This window comes from Silene latifolia, chromosome 11 (genome assembly GCF_048544455.1).
Source record: "Silene latifolia isolate original U9 population chromosome 11, ASM4854445v1, whole genome shotgun sequence".
NCBI lineage: Eukaryota > Viridiplantae > Streptophyta > Magnoliopsida > Caryophyllales > Caryophyllaceae > Silene > Silene latifolia.
In genome coordinates this window covers 183759721-183777824 of record NC_133536.1, presented here as the reverse complement: position 1 = coordinate 183777824, position 18104 = coordinate 183759721, and the positions used below count along the sequence as shown (strand labels likewise).

Here is an 18104-nt window from a genome sequence, read left to right as displayed (position 1 = left end):
CTATGTATCGGGTTCAACACTCTCTCTTACTCATTACAAATCCGTAATCAAACCTCGTGTAGTTCTAATTCCATTGATATAATCCCCCATCTACAAGCCTCCCAAAGGTCATGTGTCAGGTCAACCCCACGCTTCCATTTTATAATCCCATAAATAACTCCCCATTCATGTTGGTTATATGTATACGTATCTATCACGGGGTATAGCTCGATTATTATTACACATCTATATCACGTCAAAGTTCACACCTTCACATGTATGCACATCAATCACGAATATGCGGACTCTAGGAAACAATCAATTAATGAAAAATTTCTCGTTATGTGACTCAACCATGTTCAACATTCCTATTTCTGGGCATCATGTCACGCATATACCACGTTAAATCCACCACATGATCACACATCTGTTTCCATATCTGTTCCCATCCATCATCAACAGTTCCGCTCATACGGAAGGTCACAATACACAATCATGTAGATCACCACTATGCGACACCTACATAATATGCATTTTTATCTTACTTTTACACAACAAAATAAAATCATGTCTATTAAAGCACATTAACAAGATTATCACCTCATTTTTGTCATCAATTCACGCATGTCAAATCAACGATTTCCATTACTTGCAAAATACCACACCATATAATCAAATGTAAACAATTCAGAAAATATCATCCATGTAAGGTCAACATGCTCATCCAAGCACAAGTCAACTAATATAAACCGCGAAATAAGGGTACAAGCTCAATATTTGGTCGAATATCAACAAAACAAGGGTCAAGGCAGGCCACTCAACCGAGTAGGCGGCCACTCGGTCGAGTGCATGGTGCACTCGGTCGAGTGTCACCTGGGCAGAATATTTTCATTTTCAACTCGGTTCCAAACATCCCCATTTCATCACACAAATGGTAATAAACTCCGATGGTGACTAATACATCATCAATTAATCAAATTTAAACAAACTCTTGGCCTTATGGCCATCATTACTACACAACTAAGATAAAATATCCGAGCCATACTACCGACACGAACATACTATTTCATAGTTATTTTCGCAACCGTTCTATTTCCTCCCCATACCTGGCGACGGTATTACCATACCGTCACCAACAACCGCAATAGTCACATCGGTATCCACAACACTTGCACTATCTCACAGACACAGCTCTAACCACCCACTATTCTCAAGGAATAATAACAACACCCCCCAAATGGACAATATAACAAGATCACAATGTCTATCATGGACGCTTTACCTAACAATTGGGAGGCAAGTTTACAAACAACACATATACTACCACTTATATGGTTAGAGTTCCACACAACCACTTGCATACTTCGTGTATCCCCACTTAAATTAAACGGTTACACTCTATAACACGAATGATCAAATACCTCAACAATATGATTGAACCTTCAAGCATTACATGCCACACCCTTACTCTCATGACCGCAAAAACCAAACTTGGTAATACTAAATCCACCATCATATATCTCAATTATTTATCAACCAAAGTTTCCAAGTCATGCTCAATAACAATATCCCTCAACATACAACTCAAACCTCATTCACTATCCATAAGTTCAAAAAATTAACAAATATTCAATCTAAATTACACATCACTCATTATCCACAAATTACTTTATACAATCATTGTACCCAATTCAAGACACCTTACGCAAGCTAAACTCACTTTCTACTACTCCTAATTTCCAAATATGAATCATACATCTACCTACTTACACGGTTCAAATTCACATCAAACGGACAACTTACATCAATCCCAATAAAACACGTTTCACATTCATAACTCTCAAGATGCAACATCACTCATCACACATTATTAGCACTTGTCCCTTTACCCTCCTAAGCTCAACGACTCACTCCCATTTCACAACCTCTCAATTATAGCCACGTTCGACTACAAGTCTTTACTCATTAAAACCATACAACTTACACGATAAACATGCATTGAGACCCATATATAAGCAAAATAATACATCATTAACAAAGATTGCAACACTGTGAAACAAGGAAACTATGTTTCAAATACAAAATTTGAAATACAATCATATACGCTATGGTATAAAAAAAAATTTGGGCAAAATTTGAAGGTAAGATTCTCAATTTAAGACAGTACATTATTAACAAAATTGTAAGCTTGCGGCACAATAAAACCAAGTATTAAGCATAAAATCAAAATTTGAGCATCAACACTACAATTTTCCACACCTATCACCATTAACAAAGGTTGGGGCACTATGAGACAATTAAGCCATGTTTCAAATACAAAAATCAAAAATTAGTGGTGTACACATGAAATCTCAAAAAGAAGTTGGCCCACATTTAAAACGGAAAATTTTGATTTAGACGATGTTATTACAATGATACTCATAAGGATTATGGCCTTAAAATGTCGTTAAGCCAAGTTTAAGATAAAAGAAAGAATTAAAATTTGATCATGGTCATAGTGGATTTCGAAGAATTGAGTCAAATTTTCAAGACAAAATTTTCGTTTGAAGACGATGCATAACTTTACTAACAAAGAAGGTGGTCTCATAGCACAATCAAGCTAAGTTTTCACACATGGAAAATCCAAAATTTGGGCAAGATTTTAAGGCGAAATTCCCGACTTGAGAATTTGGCACTCGATCGAGTGCTGAGTCCACTCGGTCAAGTGACCCACTTCTAGAAACTTTCAAGTTTCTGGAAAATGGTCCACTCGGTCGAGTGCTAGGGTTCACTCGGTCGAGTAATAGCTCGCACTCGGTTGGGTGCCTCTCTATGGTTTACAATTCCGACTAAAAATTACTATTCTTATACTAGCGATTACTTTACTAATAACTATTACTAAGCACACCCTACTATGGCACTAGTGAAATCCAAACATAGATGCAGTATTAACATGCCAAAGGACGGGGCTAGTGCCCCTCACACACTAACACGTAATAACAAGTCTCAAAACATGTCATACGTATCATTACTTTCATCCAACTTCTACATGCTATCACATACCATATGAACAAGTATATCATACCAGAATCCTATCAACGGGTTACAACACACGTGTAAATTATGGCTTTAAAACTCATCGTATCCATACTTGCAACGCTCATACAAATGAATGCATTTCATGTGAAACAATCCTCTACTCACATCACATATATCTCACTCAAGTAGACATTTCAATTCCATCATTTCAACTATCACATATTATCATTTACTATTCAATATCTATATCATGCAAGATGTTTACCAAAACTACAACACGAGTATAATCATGCAACATTTTACTTCACGTTTCCCGACTCTTAACCATCCACGTAGTGACCAACCGAAACAATAAGATCTAATTTTGAAATGAGGGATCCTGCTCACCCAAAACCGACCTCCTATTGTACTCATGTCGGGTTCATTTTATTGGACACTCCTAGATTCATTTTGGTTCATTGGTTTAGGTTCCAAAATCGTCGCTCTGATACCACTTTGTAACGCCCCTTCTTACCCAGTCAAGGTAATTGGGAGATGTTACCGTATCGGTTTCCCGAGACAGTGAAATCGGAATTACAATTAAGAAACTCTTTATATGAATAACAAGTTTATTGATTACATAAATGTAAACAAATGAATAAATGAAATACAACTCGTCTACGACTATATCATTCACCTAGTGGCTATGTACTCGACTCCAAAGTCCGTAGCGCGGCCCGAATCCCGATCAAGTCAATAAGCAACACCTGTACTCAACCTGCTCCCCATATGATCGGAAATATCATATGCATCGACACAGGCGACCCCGGAAATAGGTGACAATTACACAGACACACAAACGTCAATTTCAATAAATAAAGTGCGACACAACTCAAAATGTGTGAGTATGCAACATGACCATGATATGGATAAGACGCTATCAAACAACCACCACGCCGGTACCGGGACACTCCCGGACGTACCCACAGCCACCACGGTACCGGGACATGCCTAGACATACCGACAACCACACTGGTACCGGGACACGCCCAGACATACCAACAACCACAAATAGGTACCGGGACACGCCCAGACGTACCGGGTCCGGAAGCCAACCGGATCCCGTGCCAGACGTCGTGTCTCAACCACACAAGTCCCTCCGTACTCAAGTCATTAATGTGCACATCCATCTTGGAGTGGGAAGCTCCAAGAGGCGACTCAAGCGGAAGACAGCCTCCCAACCGCCTTCCGTCTCCTCAAGTCTCTTAAACAACAACCAAACAATCATAACCGTCATATCCTCCAATACATATGACAAATACAATAAATCCAAGATACCACACATTATGCCAATTACCGACTCATCAAGTCGACTTAACCAATACCATGTTATAATGCATTTCCCGTAACATATGAATTCACGACAACATGTTATAATGTACTAACTACTAAAACACGACTCACATGACCATACAAATATATTACAACTGAATAGGATTAACCTACCTTTTAGCATACTCCATAAGCAGTCCGAATAATAATAATCTTCCACAAAACCGTCACCTAAATAAAATAATTAAATACATTTAATTACTAACGAATTTAATTAAATTATAATTATATAATTAAATATAATTAAATTCAAATCCTGACTCGTACCCATTATTTAATAATTAAATCCCCACTCATACCCGTACTCCCTCCTTAACCACAACAATCATCGCCTCCGTGGCCGCCACCACCAGCCGTGGTGGACCACAGCCACCAACAACACACGACCCACGCCCTACATAACACACACGACACTCATCCCTTTTTAAACCACCAACACGCCAGCATTGTAGCCACCACCGTGGGTTGCCACCACCACGGTGGTCACGGCATGACAACCACCCCAAGCCGCCACCAGACCCAATCCCACACCGGACTAAACCACCAGAAACAGCAACAACAACCACAACAATCTCAACAACCACCATCAAAACACACAACTCATACACCCTACTTTAGAGCCCATTTTCGACCACCTACCGCCGCCAATTCCACCACCCATGACCACCACTCAACTCTCCTCTCAACCCTCGACACAACCCACCTAAGGTCAGCTCAAGACAGCCACGAAAGGTGGGGTGAAAATCCGTCTTAAGACGGTCACACAATAACAAGAAATTCTAGATCTATTCGGTCAAACCCGATTATGGGTGGTCAACGGTGGCCAAATGACAGGTCAAAGACGGTCAGAGGAGAGTCGAGGTCAAGGCGGGTCAACGGTGTAATTTAATTAATATATAAACTAGTTTAAGACGGTATTACCTTACGATCTCGAGGCGGTGGGACAAAAGACGGTCTTCCTTTTTCTCCCTTTTCTTTTCTCTCTTTCTGCCTTCCTTCTCTCTAAAGTTTTGTGTGGTGGAAAATGAAATGAGATAAGGATGAGTGGTGTGGGTGGTGTGGGTGGAGTATATATGTAGATGGTAGGTTGAAGTATATAATACGTATGTATACGTGTTATGTATTATTATCATTATCATCACTAACTTGTTATTATTATTATTATTATTCCGTCGCATACATAACTCATAGAAACAATATAAAATATTTATTTATAAAATACGGGGTATTACAAGTTCATATCAAATTGACAATAGAAGAACAAATATAACCTTATTAATACAAACTTAGAATTACTGATACAAGTCGAGTCTCAAAACTAGAGATACAAAACTACTGATACAATATAAACTAAAACTAAAGACCGTCTGAACTATGTAAACTCAGCGGTGACTCGCTACCTCCAAGGTTCCCAGCCAAAGCTCAGCAATCATCAAAACCTGATAAGACTACCTGCTCACCATTTACCGACAATATCAAATGGATCACCGCAGACACATAACAGAGAGGAAACCACAACACAAAACCACACAAGGTCAGTCAACTATACAATCAATCATAAGCCAACAATAAATAAAACCAATTCAATCCAGTCCTGTAACAGTCATCAACCTCCAACTCCAAAAGCTAGTGTCCGAACTGCAACCCGGATACGACTACACACCGTAGTGAGTAGCCCTGCCAGATTACCCATCGAAATAGGTAACCCATCCCAGCCACTGGTAGACCGCAGCCTTGCCACCTAAAGCCCCGCTCATCGCAACGAGCGAACTCAGATCATTAATGTGCACGTACCCCTTGTGACGGGAGCCACAAGGGGGAAACATGGGGGTGAAGACCATCTCCCAACAATGGCTTCACAATTAATACTAGCAATACCAACAATACCACCATGTTACTGTAACAACGATAAACGCAAAATCACCACACCAACTCATAATTAACCATATAGAAGAACGACTGAGTAGCGAAACCCTACCTGACTAGAAATTCCACAATCAACAATCAACACTCTAGTAAGGCTCCTCTATGAAATCGTCACCAAAACAAAAAAACAATAATAATCAAACAATACTACATCATAATCCATCAATAATCAACATTTTCCCCCAAATTAACCCAAATTAGAGCTTACATAAACTCTTAATAACAATAATAACTGATTAAGAACACTAGATACTTACTAACGCAATTGATCCAAAAACAAGAGATCCAAACGCTCACAATCGATCTACTTTGGCTTTGGAGAAATGATAAAGATGATTAGAGAAGTTTAGAACGTAGTTAGGTTTTTTTGAAAAAAATATTTTAGAAACTGATAAACATAATTTATATTCCTCTAATCATTTTAATCAAAACCGCGCAATAACTCATATCAGACCGGGTACTCGGTCGAGTACCAACGACACTCGACCAAGTACACCCTACTCGACCGAGTGACCTAAACTTGGTCGAGTGCCACCAAGTCATAAGCATGATTCAAAGCACCCGACGACACACTAGGCCGAGTGTAACCTACTCGACCGAGTACCCTATACTCAGAAACGAGTAGTATTACCCCCTCTTAACTGGCCGAAGTAATTGGGAGTGTCACCATCTCGGTTTTCCGAGGTAGTTAATCAAAACTACAATTAAGTAACATTTATTAAAGTCCAAGTTAATGATTTACATATATGAATGATACAAATTACAATGTCTCGACTACCACAATCATGCAGATCAGATAGCCACTTATTCCAAGACCGAAGACGGACGGTTAAAAGGAGACTCGGACCAGAACCCTTTAGGTCCGTTTTTTTTGGGTTTGGATCGGACCGATTCCACTTTAAAGGGCAAATTGAGTTTCTTGAGTGTGGACCGATCTGGACCGGTCACCATATTTTTTGGGACTCGGAGACCGGATGGATATGTATCCTGAACTTCTTTTTGAACACCCTTAATTGTAACTAGTCCGTCTTGCTTGTGACGGTCACAAGCTTGTGATCTCCCACAACCCTCTCCCACTTGCCCTCCCACTTGCCTCTTTGTCTCACGTCACAAGCTCATGACGGATTTTCTCTATCACAAATGAGAATTTGTGAATTGTAACCTATAAATACTTTTGTAAAGCTAATACAATACTCATCTTCAAAACTATAAATTCATTTACATGGATGCAATTCACTTTATAATTCTTTCAACAAATTATTAAGTACATTTGGCAAAAATTTTATTTATTTACCGAATTTAAAATGGCGTATTTAATTCACCTCTTTTCCCTCTTAAGTCTTAATTACTTGGGAGAGTAACTTTTTTAAAATAAAATGAATGTAAATCATCTCAAATTTTTATATAACTCGCATTATGATTTTTTAGTAATTATTGTATAAGACCGTCTTACACTATGACACGGTCACATTATGTAAAAAGAAAATTTATTTGCTATAATAAATAAACCAATAAGACCGTCTTATACAATTATCACAAATTCTCATTATACACAGACAATATCCGTCTATAGCTATAGACAGATAGTGTCCCTCTCACAAATGAAAGTGGGTAATACAAGTGAGTGGAAAATAAAACCCCGGCCACTTGCCCTCCCACTTTAATTTTGTTTTTTTTTTGGTACGCCCTCCCACTTTAATTTTGTGAGAGGGCTACCATCCGTCTATAACTATAGACGAATAGTGACCGTCTATAATAAGACGGACTGTACAATTATTGTACCAAATTTGACCACAAATTAGTGACAAGAAGGCGGATTTTATTAATCTTATATATTCTTATCTAACTTTACCTAATCTTCACCTTTAGTCTCTTTTACGCACCAATAATTCAATAAAGACCTTTTAAGTGAACTTTAAAGCTTCAAAGCAAGTTCCCACAGGACTTCTTGCACGAAAGAGCAGTTCCTTACCTTTCCACCACCTTTTTTAAAGCTCATGTTTGGATCATTAGACTTAAAAAAATCAGCAAATTTATCTCGTGACCCGTCACAAGCTTGCGACGGGTTAAATATAAAATAAAACAGATTTTTTTTTTGTCTTATCTATCTCACATGGGTATTACTTGACCCGTCGCAAGCTTGCGACGGATATGCCGGTTACAAATGAGAATTTGTGTAAACAGATAGCACACCTAGATATTTAGACAAGTTGGAGATAACTTATTTTAATTAGGGTGTTTATAAATTCGAACCAATCAATTATATCGAAAATTCGTGCATTTTTCTATGTTCGATTAATCGAACCGCTTTGACAACTCAGCAAACTACAGTATAATCTATGACATGGAATTGGGTTGGTTCTTGTTCGTAATTTAAAAAAAAAGGGGGGGTTGACACGAAAGGTTTTTTTTTCAATGAAGCCTAATAGCGGGTATAATAAGGTGTAAAAAATTAATTAAATCACTAGAAAACAAACTAAGCGAGAATTAAAAACAAAGTATATAGAACGATTTAACATTTTAACGTTTAATCGGCCCGTTTATAACCTTTTATAATTCGTTAATCAAGCCGTTTTAAAACCGGTAGAAACCGGTTCAGGTTCAGGTTTTCCACCAAAGAGAACGGCGTTCCAACTAATTCAAATAAGCGGTTCGATGACCAAATCGTTTGAACACCCCTACTTTTTAATAATGAAAGAAAGAACTTCCAAAATTTAAAAAAAGTAATGACTCGTCCTTAATTGTTACTCTTTACAATCTTTTTTTTCAACATTGATAAGCAATTGAGTTGGTCTTGTGTAAAAACGATTGAAAATAAACTAATAACCGCAATCAAAGACATATATATATATATTCCAGAAACCAAGAGATTTCAATACAGTTAAATTAATCTATACAAATTAATTATACTATATAGTTTTTAAATCGATAGCACCGTGTGATAGACCTGAACAAGGGATTTCAATGTAAATATTATATAATTTTGGTTCAATACTATATATATATATATATATATATATATATATATATATATTCCAGAAACCAATGGACTTCAATATAATTAAATAAATCTATACAGATTAATTATGCTATATAGTTTAAATCGATAGCACCGTGTGATAGACCTGAACAAGGGATTTCTATGTAAATATTATATAGTTTTGGTTGAAGTATAAATTTAGAGAACACTAGAATATGGTATTTTACTTATGGTATTAATTAGTATAAAGATATTAATTATTAATTAGTATAAAGATATTAATTATTTAAGATACACAAATATAATATAAGTATGAAGTATGTTATGTTTTGAAAACTTTTAAAAGGTAAATAAATCAAGCTAGATTTCTAAAAAATATTATATTCGATAATTATTTCTATTTGATTTAATACATATATATAATATATTTATATAAATATATAAGTCTCTTAAAATTGCATGCCTAAATAGTAAAAGTAATTCTGTTAGTAGTGGAAAAAATTGTAGTAACATTGGATATAGTAATATGATAGTAATTATTCATCTGAATAGTCAAAGTATAAATATTAGCAGCAAGCGGGAGTAGCGAAAGTAATAGAAGTAACAATAGGAGTAGTGAAATTATCAATATTAATGAGTCTGTAGTGAAAGTAGCAATAATTACGTAACAATAATTACGGCGGGTGTAGTGAAAGTAACGGTAGTAATAACGAATGTAATGAAAGTAACAATACTAACAATAAAAGAAAGTATATATGAACAATTAGCTAACCAATCGATTTAAGTAAAATATTAATAGCGGGAGTAGTGAATTTGTCTCATAATTTATTATTTCGATAAATTTATGAGTTATGCAACTTTAAAGTAGTTTTATTTAATTGAAAATAAATTTTAATGTTAAATAAAAGTGGCCCGGGCGGAGCCGGGCACCAATACTAGTACTATATATATATATTCCAAAAATCAAGGGACTTCAATGTAATTAACTAAATCTATACAATTTAATTATACTATATAGTTTTTAATCGATAGTACTGTGTGATTGACCCGACCAAGGGACTTCAATGTAAATATTATATAGTTTTGGTTGAAGTATAAATTTAGAGAATATAAAAAATATGGTGATTTTCCTTTAGTATCATCATATAATTATACAATTATTTAATAGACACAAATATAATATAGTAGGTTATATTTTGAAAACTATTAAAAGGTAAATAAATCAAGCTAAATTTCCAAAAGATATAATATTCTATAATTATTTCGATTTAATTTAATGCATATATTTATATAAATTTATAACCTCTTAAATTTGTATGGCTAAATAGTAAAAGTAATTATTAGGGATGTCAATGGGGCGGGGTGGGTGCGGAGGAGAGGTAACCCGCATCCGCAAACTATAATGCCTACCTACACCCGCCCCGCGACCCGCAGCGGGTTGAACTTTTCAAACTCGTCCCCGCCCCGCGGGGATCCTTTGACCCGCCAAATTACCTATCTCTTCACAAAATAATATTTAAAAATATAAATCTTGAATCTAAAACATACTAGTCTCGTACATCTTATACAAATAAGTTTCCACAAAATGGTCTAACATTTAATTAACTAGTACACAAGTTTTTCAAACCACAAAATAGTTTGAGTATTAGCGTTTTTTTTTTTTTGATTTAGGTTGTTGGGTATTTGGTTGGGTAAGAACTAAGAAGTAGATGAAATTTGTCTAGATTTATGAAAAAATGGTCTAAGCTTTTGATCTAAGTTATAAATTTTATTTTTATATATTACAAATTTGTCTAGGTTTATGAGTAAGGCGGGTATAAGCGGAGCGGAGGCATGCGAGGCGGGGCGGGTGTGGGGCGGGTCTCACGTGATACCCACACCCGTCCCATGACCCGCGACGAATGACACTTTTGAAGTCCATCCCCACCCTATGACCCATCAAATCATTACCCGCACCCCCTAAGTGGGGCGGGTATGGGGCGAGACCCGCCAAAACCCGCCCCACTGACGTCCCTAGTAATTATGTTAGTAATGAAAATAATTGTACATAATAATATGTTAGTAATCACTCATTTAAATAGTCCAAGTAACTATATTAGTATGGAGAGCAGTGAAAGTAGAAGCAATAACGGGAGTAGTGAAATTATCAATATTCATGCTGCAGTAGTGAAAGTAACAATAACTACGGTGGGAGTAGTGAAAGTAACCGTAGTAATAACGAATGTAATAAAAGTAATAATACTAACAACAAAAGAAAACATATATGAACAATTAGCTAACTAATCGATTTAAGTAAAATATTAATAGCAGGAGTCTCATAATTATTTCTTCGTAATTTTAAGATATGACGTAGAAAAATATATTAAAGATAAATTTATAAGTTATGCAACTTTAAAATAGTTTTATTTAACTGAAAATACAATTTAATGGTAAATAGAGGTAGTCCGAGCGTAGCCGGGCACCAATACTAGTACTCCGCATTCTGTAATATATACGGAGTATACAACTCAATACAACATAGATAATTAATAAAATAAACTTTCGGTAAAATGTAAACACAAATTCTCATTATAGACGAGAGATATCCGTCTATAGTTATAGACGGGCTAATTATCCATCTACTTTAAGACAAAGCAACAAGTTGCATGGTGGGGCCAAAAATGTCACCACTTATAGCTTATTTGACCAATTTTTCACTTTAGACGGATATATTCGTTTATAGTGAAACTAATTGAATGTAAAATGATTCAGATTAATTTGGTGTAAAATTGTCATAGGCGACAATATTTCTAATATTTGATACGATGATGAATGTGGGTTAACATGATTCGAAATGATTAGATTCGAGTGCCACATTTGTTGGTCCAAATTCCACGGACTGATAGTGGACGGCCGTCATGGCCCCCTTCCTTATTCTAAATTAGCTCAATCAGTACTTACACTTGTGAAGCATCTTTCACGTTTGACGTGCCTTTATGCCTACAGAATGAACTTGTCTCGGTCAATATTTTACACTTTTTTATTTAAAGTATATTAAAAGTAGTTAATAGTTTACGCTTTTTTTTAATATAAGTAAACTAACCCATGTAAATGAGGACTATTACATCTCCTTTTCGTTTCACGTTGCTTTTAATTTTTCTAATAATTAAAAAGTCATTTCCCTCTCCTTACTTTAATATTTGTGTACTGTATAAAGTAATTGTAAACTATTGATTGGGGCGAATGAAGTATTTGATTGTGGTCTTCAACTCTTGAAGCCTGCTTATTATGATAATCCTCTCGTTTCAACATTTTTAAGTTGAATCATTTTTAATCAAGCTCTACGATACGATACGCCGATGCCCCCAAAATGCTTCGAGATGGCGAGTTTTAGTCAATTAAATCAGATAATCGGAGAGGACGCAAAATGCTAATTTGGAAGCCGAAGATGTATCATCTACCTCAGAATCGCTAAACACCATAATAAACATTCATGATCCAAAATAATCCAACTTAGACCCGAATAACCCTTTCCAAATTCACCCAGACTGAACTACTCCATACTGAAATTGATCGGCAACATCACCCAAAACAAACCTGAGACCTAAAATAAACCGACCTAACACGAAGTGTGTCAGATACCCGAATGACCTGTTCGCAATGTCTATTACTCTATTGTCAACACAATCAGAATATAAACAACATTTAAATTACAGAAATTTTATAGAATGCTAACTCATCATACTTTGAACCGGAAGGGTTTGGTGGTGCGAAGAGCGGAGCTAACTCCTTGAATGGACCCACAAGCTGCAACCAAGGACACCAAAAAGCAAACAAAACTAAGTAGCTGCAGCATAAGCCACTTCCTACTCCACCTCCGGATATTGGTGTTTGCAATGTACATCTCTACCGGAAAATACACGGTCAATGGCCAGAACGTCATGGATCCCAGTAATGCAAGTATCTCGTTAAAGAATGGCATTGCCATGGCTAATATGGTTGCTATTATTACAAACAAGGTTCTTCCAATGAGCCTCAGTCCATTCAAGCTGAACACGGTTTTCTGTCCTATTTGTATTGGCTGCTCGCCCTTGATGAACATCGAGTTTGGCCACGTATCAATGGCCCAAGACTCGATCTTGCTATATACTGGTTGAGTAAATAACTGCCCAATCATTGATATAAAAGGCATAGTTAGAGGAAAACTTCAAGCACGTGCCAAGACTGCCAACTAGCTTAACTAGTGAAGTCACTGTCTCACTCAAATGTGGTACTCATATTAGACCCGACAAAGATGATCGGCCCCGAATTGACTCGACATGTATACAAACAGAACAACTTGCTTTTTCTCCAAAACTTGAGATCTAATGGATATGATGTGATCCTTACCTATAAATGACCTAAAATAATAACAAGCTCGAAGCATACCACACCTAATGTAACATGACCCGAATGACCAGTTTGCCAGATCAACTCATGACATGAGTGGACATAGTTCGAAACTCGACATCATGAAAACTGACCTTCTAAAACCCATACAGGGAGAACTCACATAGATTCAAGTGGAAATTGTTGTGGAAAATTTAAAGGAATGAATGGGTTGCCATACCTGATATGCTCCAACAATGTGAATAACAATGAAGAGGTTGGCCAAATCTATCAACCAGAAAGGCTCGTAAAACCCGAAGCCAGTTAACATGTTACCGGGGGCTTTATTACCAAAAGCAGCATAGCCTAAGCAGCCACACGACATGTAGAACACAGTGGTTGTTAACACTGCTGTTCTATTAGCCTTCTTCATCACTACATTCTCTGCTGGTGGCGACTTTAGTGTATCCTGAAGTTATGATTCAATACTTAAATCATTAGTTACCGATTGAATTCCACTTTCATCGACACCAATGAATTTGACCATTTTTTTTTATATGGTAGGTGCGCTTCAAGACAGTCTATTACCATAGCAGGTCAAATGCGTATCTACTCTACTGAATCACTTAATTAAATTAATAATTTGTTTTTATATCCATATTGTGAAATATTTTAGATAATATTGCAGAAAGTTACTTGTATCTCAACAAGGACTGCAGAAAAACTGTAGGTAAATGCGATATCTCCAAGGGCTCGGAATGTCGTCCATAACTTATCAGCCGGGGTTATATCCACGCCTATCTCAACCCCTGTTAAGGTAGTCTTGCCTCCTTTTCCTGCACGACTCGTTGGTCGATATCTCGGGTAAATTTCACAGAAAACCAGGAAAAAATTGAAAAGTGACCGTGACAAGTCATGATTAGGAAATTAACAATCTATTACCTGCAATGATTTGGGCAAGGGAGAGTCCTATACCAATTGAAGCATACCCAAAAGACATAATTGCAGCAATGGTTGATAAAAACGTCAGCTTATGAAAGTTTGGAATTTGAGACAAGAAAATCTCAAAAATTCCAAGTCCAATCATGTAAGGATTGTTGCTAAACATGCATGAAGCAGCATGTCCTTTGCTGTGGAAGCAGTTGGACTTACGGATTGCCCTGAAATAGTTTCAATCGCCCAACAAACATTAGTTGGTTAGCAGTGTCACATCTAAGAGTAAACCAAATACTCGTACAAAGGTCATACAATTACACAGTTCATGGGTTGGTTTCACATATAATACTGTCTCGTAGTATTACGTTAATTGATTAGATTAGCAGTGGTGTTATCTTGCAAATAAGTAGACGCTAAATGAAGCTCAGTATAGAATTTGGATCTTACACCATGCTAATTGATGCAGTGATTGTGTATCCAATTACCATTCCGGAAAGGTTGACATACTGCACAATTCCACAAGCAAGGCAATTGAATCTACCTGCATTATTTTAAAGTTCCAATCAGTCAAAGCGATTACTGACTCTACAGTTGACAAAATATAACCCGTTCCATTAAGAGGGGAGAAATTTGGTGAGCTAAAACCATTCTACCCGTTTCCTAGCCCTACCCTGAAATGACCAAACTCGAGAAGACCTGTGATGCGATTGAGTACGCGACATGTTTTAACATAATGCTGAATTTGTTAAAGGGAGTCACGACTCACAAGGGCAATTTGATGCTGGAACGGTTTGAATTCAAGTCATACGTATCACCTCTCCTAACTTTCCCAGGTAAGGCTGAGACAACTTCACAGCGCAGAAAATAATCTGACCCAACTATAGCCCCAGAGGCCTAGAATCAAATAACAGCCAAACTTCAGACAACTAGATGAAATGTCCCTTAATAACCCGACCCATTACCGAACTGAGCAAATCCTAACTCATCCCGACAACCCTTATCAAACCCTACTCAGCCCAAATGATAATGTTGACCCACAGCCAATATGACTTGCCCCGCCAAACTGCAAGTTCTCACTTACTGAAAATTGACTATTAAGGTCACATGCTGGCAATTTCTGTACATTATCCACTGAAAACTGCGCAATGCTAACACATCACATTTCATGAAAACTGATGTTACAATGTATGTGTACCTAAAGTGGCCTGGACTTCCTCCATGTATGTGTAATTTCTCTTGCCGGTGACAGGATCAGGTGACCGGTAACAATCAGCGAGGAGGTTTGAAGTGAAAAGGGTGATGCCTGAAAAAACTACAAGGGTTGGAACCCCACCGATCCATCCCAGTTGGGCTGTGGCCCATGCTAATGACAGGACTCCTGATCCGATAATGGCTGTAATTATGTGTGCACTTGCAGTCCATACTGTCCCTGTAATATTAGCATTCCACCGAATTCAGAACGAGAAATTGAGAATGTTTTGTAATTAGCTGATTATTATTAATGGTTGCAAATAACAGAAACAGGTTGACATATTTTATGGATATCTACATATGTTTAGACAAGTATATTTTGTGCCAATAGAAGAAATTGAATATGTTTGGTAATCAACAGTTCGTCCGTTGTGTTATCTTATGTGCCCATTTAAGGATTCTATATACTCGTATAAGATAGATTTTTCTTATAATTTCAGACTTTGAAAAGCCAAACAAACACAATACATTTGATGTCTCTCGATTCTTTTTGCCTAGAACGAGAGAGAAGTGATTGTCTTATCCAGGAGAGATTTCGTGAAATCCAAGGTGAATACAAGAATCGAAAACTCTTAAACAAAAGCACATTCTCGCACAATTCGATAATTATCCAAGTATCATTTACGGCCTATGCATTGGCCGCCAACAATTTGTAACAGTAAGTTTAAGACGGCCTGTAACCAGACTAACTCCCTCAATTAGTACGTCAGTTCGCTTAATGGAAACATGGGATTCAAACGTCAGGGAAGATGGCTACTACTTTACTGTAACAATTTCAGTAAATATTGCAGGCATATTATTATTATTATTATTATTATTATAACTAATCAATTACATATATATACAAGAGGATGTATAATCTTAATACTGATTAACTACACTCGACCAAATGACAAGAGTCTCAAAATCGAGCATGAGAATATTCGGTGGCTTGAATTCGGACTAAATCGAAAGTGACAAACCATGCAAAAAAAAACAATGCATTGGATGCGTGTAATGTAATACTCCGTAAAACACAAAAGAAGAAAAAGAGTAGCGGGTCCGTACCAGTTCTTTTGGGTTTGCCATCATCGTCGAACTCACTATCGTGCTCGATAGCCAATACACCAACACCATTCTCCAATTCTTCATCTCTTCTGGTTCCACTCATTTTTTTTTTAATGATTATTTGTATTTTTATTTTAAAATTTGGTACTTCCAAATTCTCCTAATTCTCAGCATCAAGCAATGACATATTCAACCCAAAAAAATAGTAGTAAAATGGTATACCAATGACCCTGTGCTGTAGGAGTGTATAATTTAGAAGTAAAAGACAAAAATATATGCGTGTATGTAGGTAACTGAAATTGTATAGAGAAAAGTGTGACAAAAAGAGCCAGGAAAATGCTCTGTTTCTCATTCACGCACTCACGTTAAATGCTCAAAAGAGTATTTAAGACTCCCTTCGCCTCGTGTGTTTCTCCCAAACGTATTTTAGTGTGTTGTTAATGTTTTAAGGTAGATTCTCAATTTGATTTTGTTGTAACGGAATTAATTATGGGATACAATATTACAACAGATTTGATCTTCACTTTGGTATGGTGTACAAGTATAACAACCGAATTTCGGATCGTGATATCGGACTTCAACCGTAACATAATTATTCGAGTTTGTTTGGAATGGAGTTAATTTTTTCTAGAATAATTAATTTCAGCTGGGAGAAATCACGAAAGGTCATGGAAGTGGAAGGATAATCCGGTCATTAAGAATGACGATTATAATGATTTATAAGATGACTGATAATTACACATTTTACCATAAGGTCTAACATGATGCATTCATAAATACGTCGTCATGTTTTTAAAAAAAATGTAAAATACTGCCGAGATTGAATCAACCGTGACTTGTAGTTATATGAGGAAAGGGAAAAGGTTGAAAATGTGAACATAGTGCATCATAAATACGTTGTATGTCTTTAAAAAATGGCCGGAATATTCCATTTTTTTTGCTTAAATCCACTTAAGGTACCAAAATGTGAATGAAATGCACATTAAGGTATTAAGTTTTAAAAAACTTTTCATAAGGTGTTAAGTTTTAAAAAGTGCAACATTAAAGGATATTGTCATCAATTGATCCATATTAAAAAAAAAAAAAAAAAAAAATTCATAAGGTGTTAAGTTTTAAAAAGTGTAACATTAAAGGATGTTTTCATCAATTGATCCATATTAAAAAAGAAAATATGGCCGAACATCACAAGTATTAGCTTTAAGCCATGATTATATTAACACACAAAAACATCACCATTGAAGACGCCCAA

The 18104-nt window shown here is 36.4% G+C and overlaps 1 protein-coding gene across 1 annotated transcript; it reads right to left on the bottom strand.

Annotated features, from left to right (window-relative positions):
• Nucleotides 1–12721: 12721 nt before the first annotated feature.
• On the bottom strand, nt 12722–17078 carry LOC141612138 (amino acid permease 1-like). Its single transcript, XM_074430854.1, has 7 exons — nt 16856–17078; nt 15753–15986; nt 15005–15098; nt 14564–14781; nt 14318–14457; nt 13863–14090; nt 12722–13418 (listed from the first exon to the last, which is right to left on the bottom strand). Exons 1-7 carry the CDS (start codon nt 16956–16958, stop codon nt 12993–12995), a joined length of 1443 nt encoding a protein of 480 aa, XP_074286955.1. The 5' UTR covers nt 16959–17078; the 3' UTR covers nt 12722–12992.
• Nucleotides 17079–18104: the final 1026 nt, after the last annotated feature.

Excerpts from the sequence above, each read along its gene's own strand:
- LOC141612138 (XM_074430854.1), bottom strand. The coding sequence starts at position 16,958 with ATGAGTGGAACCAGAAGAGATGAAGAATTGGAGAATGGTGTTGGTGTA. Across the intron at positions 15,987-16,855 it reads TGGCAAACCCAAAAGAACTG|GGACAGTATGGACTGCAAGT; the intron begins GTACGGACCCGC and ends CTAATATTACAG. Across the intron at positions 14,091-14,317 it reads CAGTCCTTGTTGAGATACAA|GATACACTAAAGTCGCCACC; the intron begins GTAACTTTCTGC and ends TCATAACTTCAG.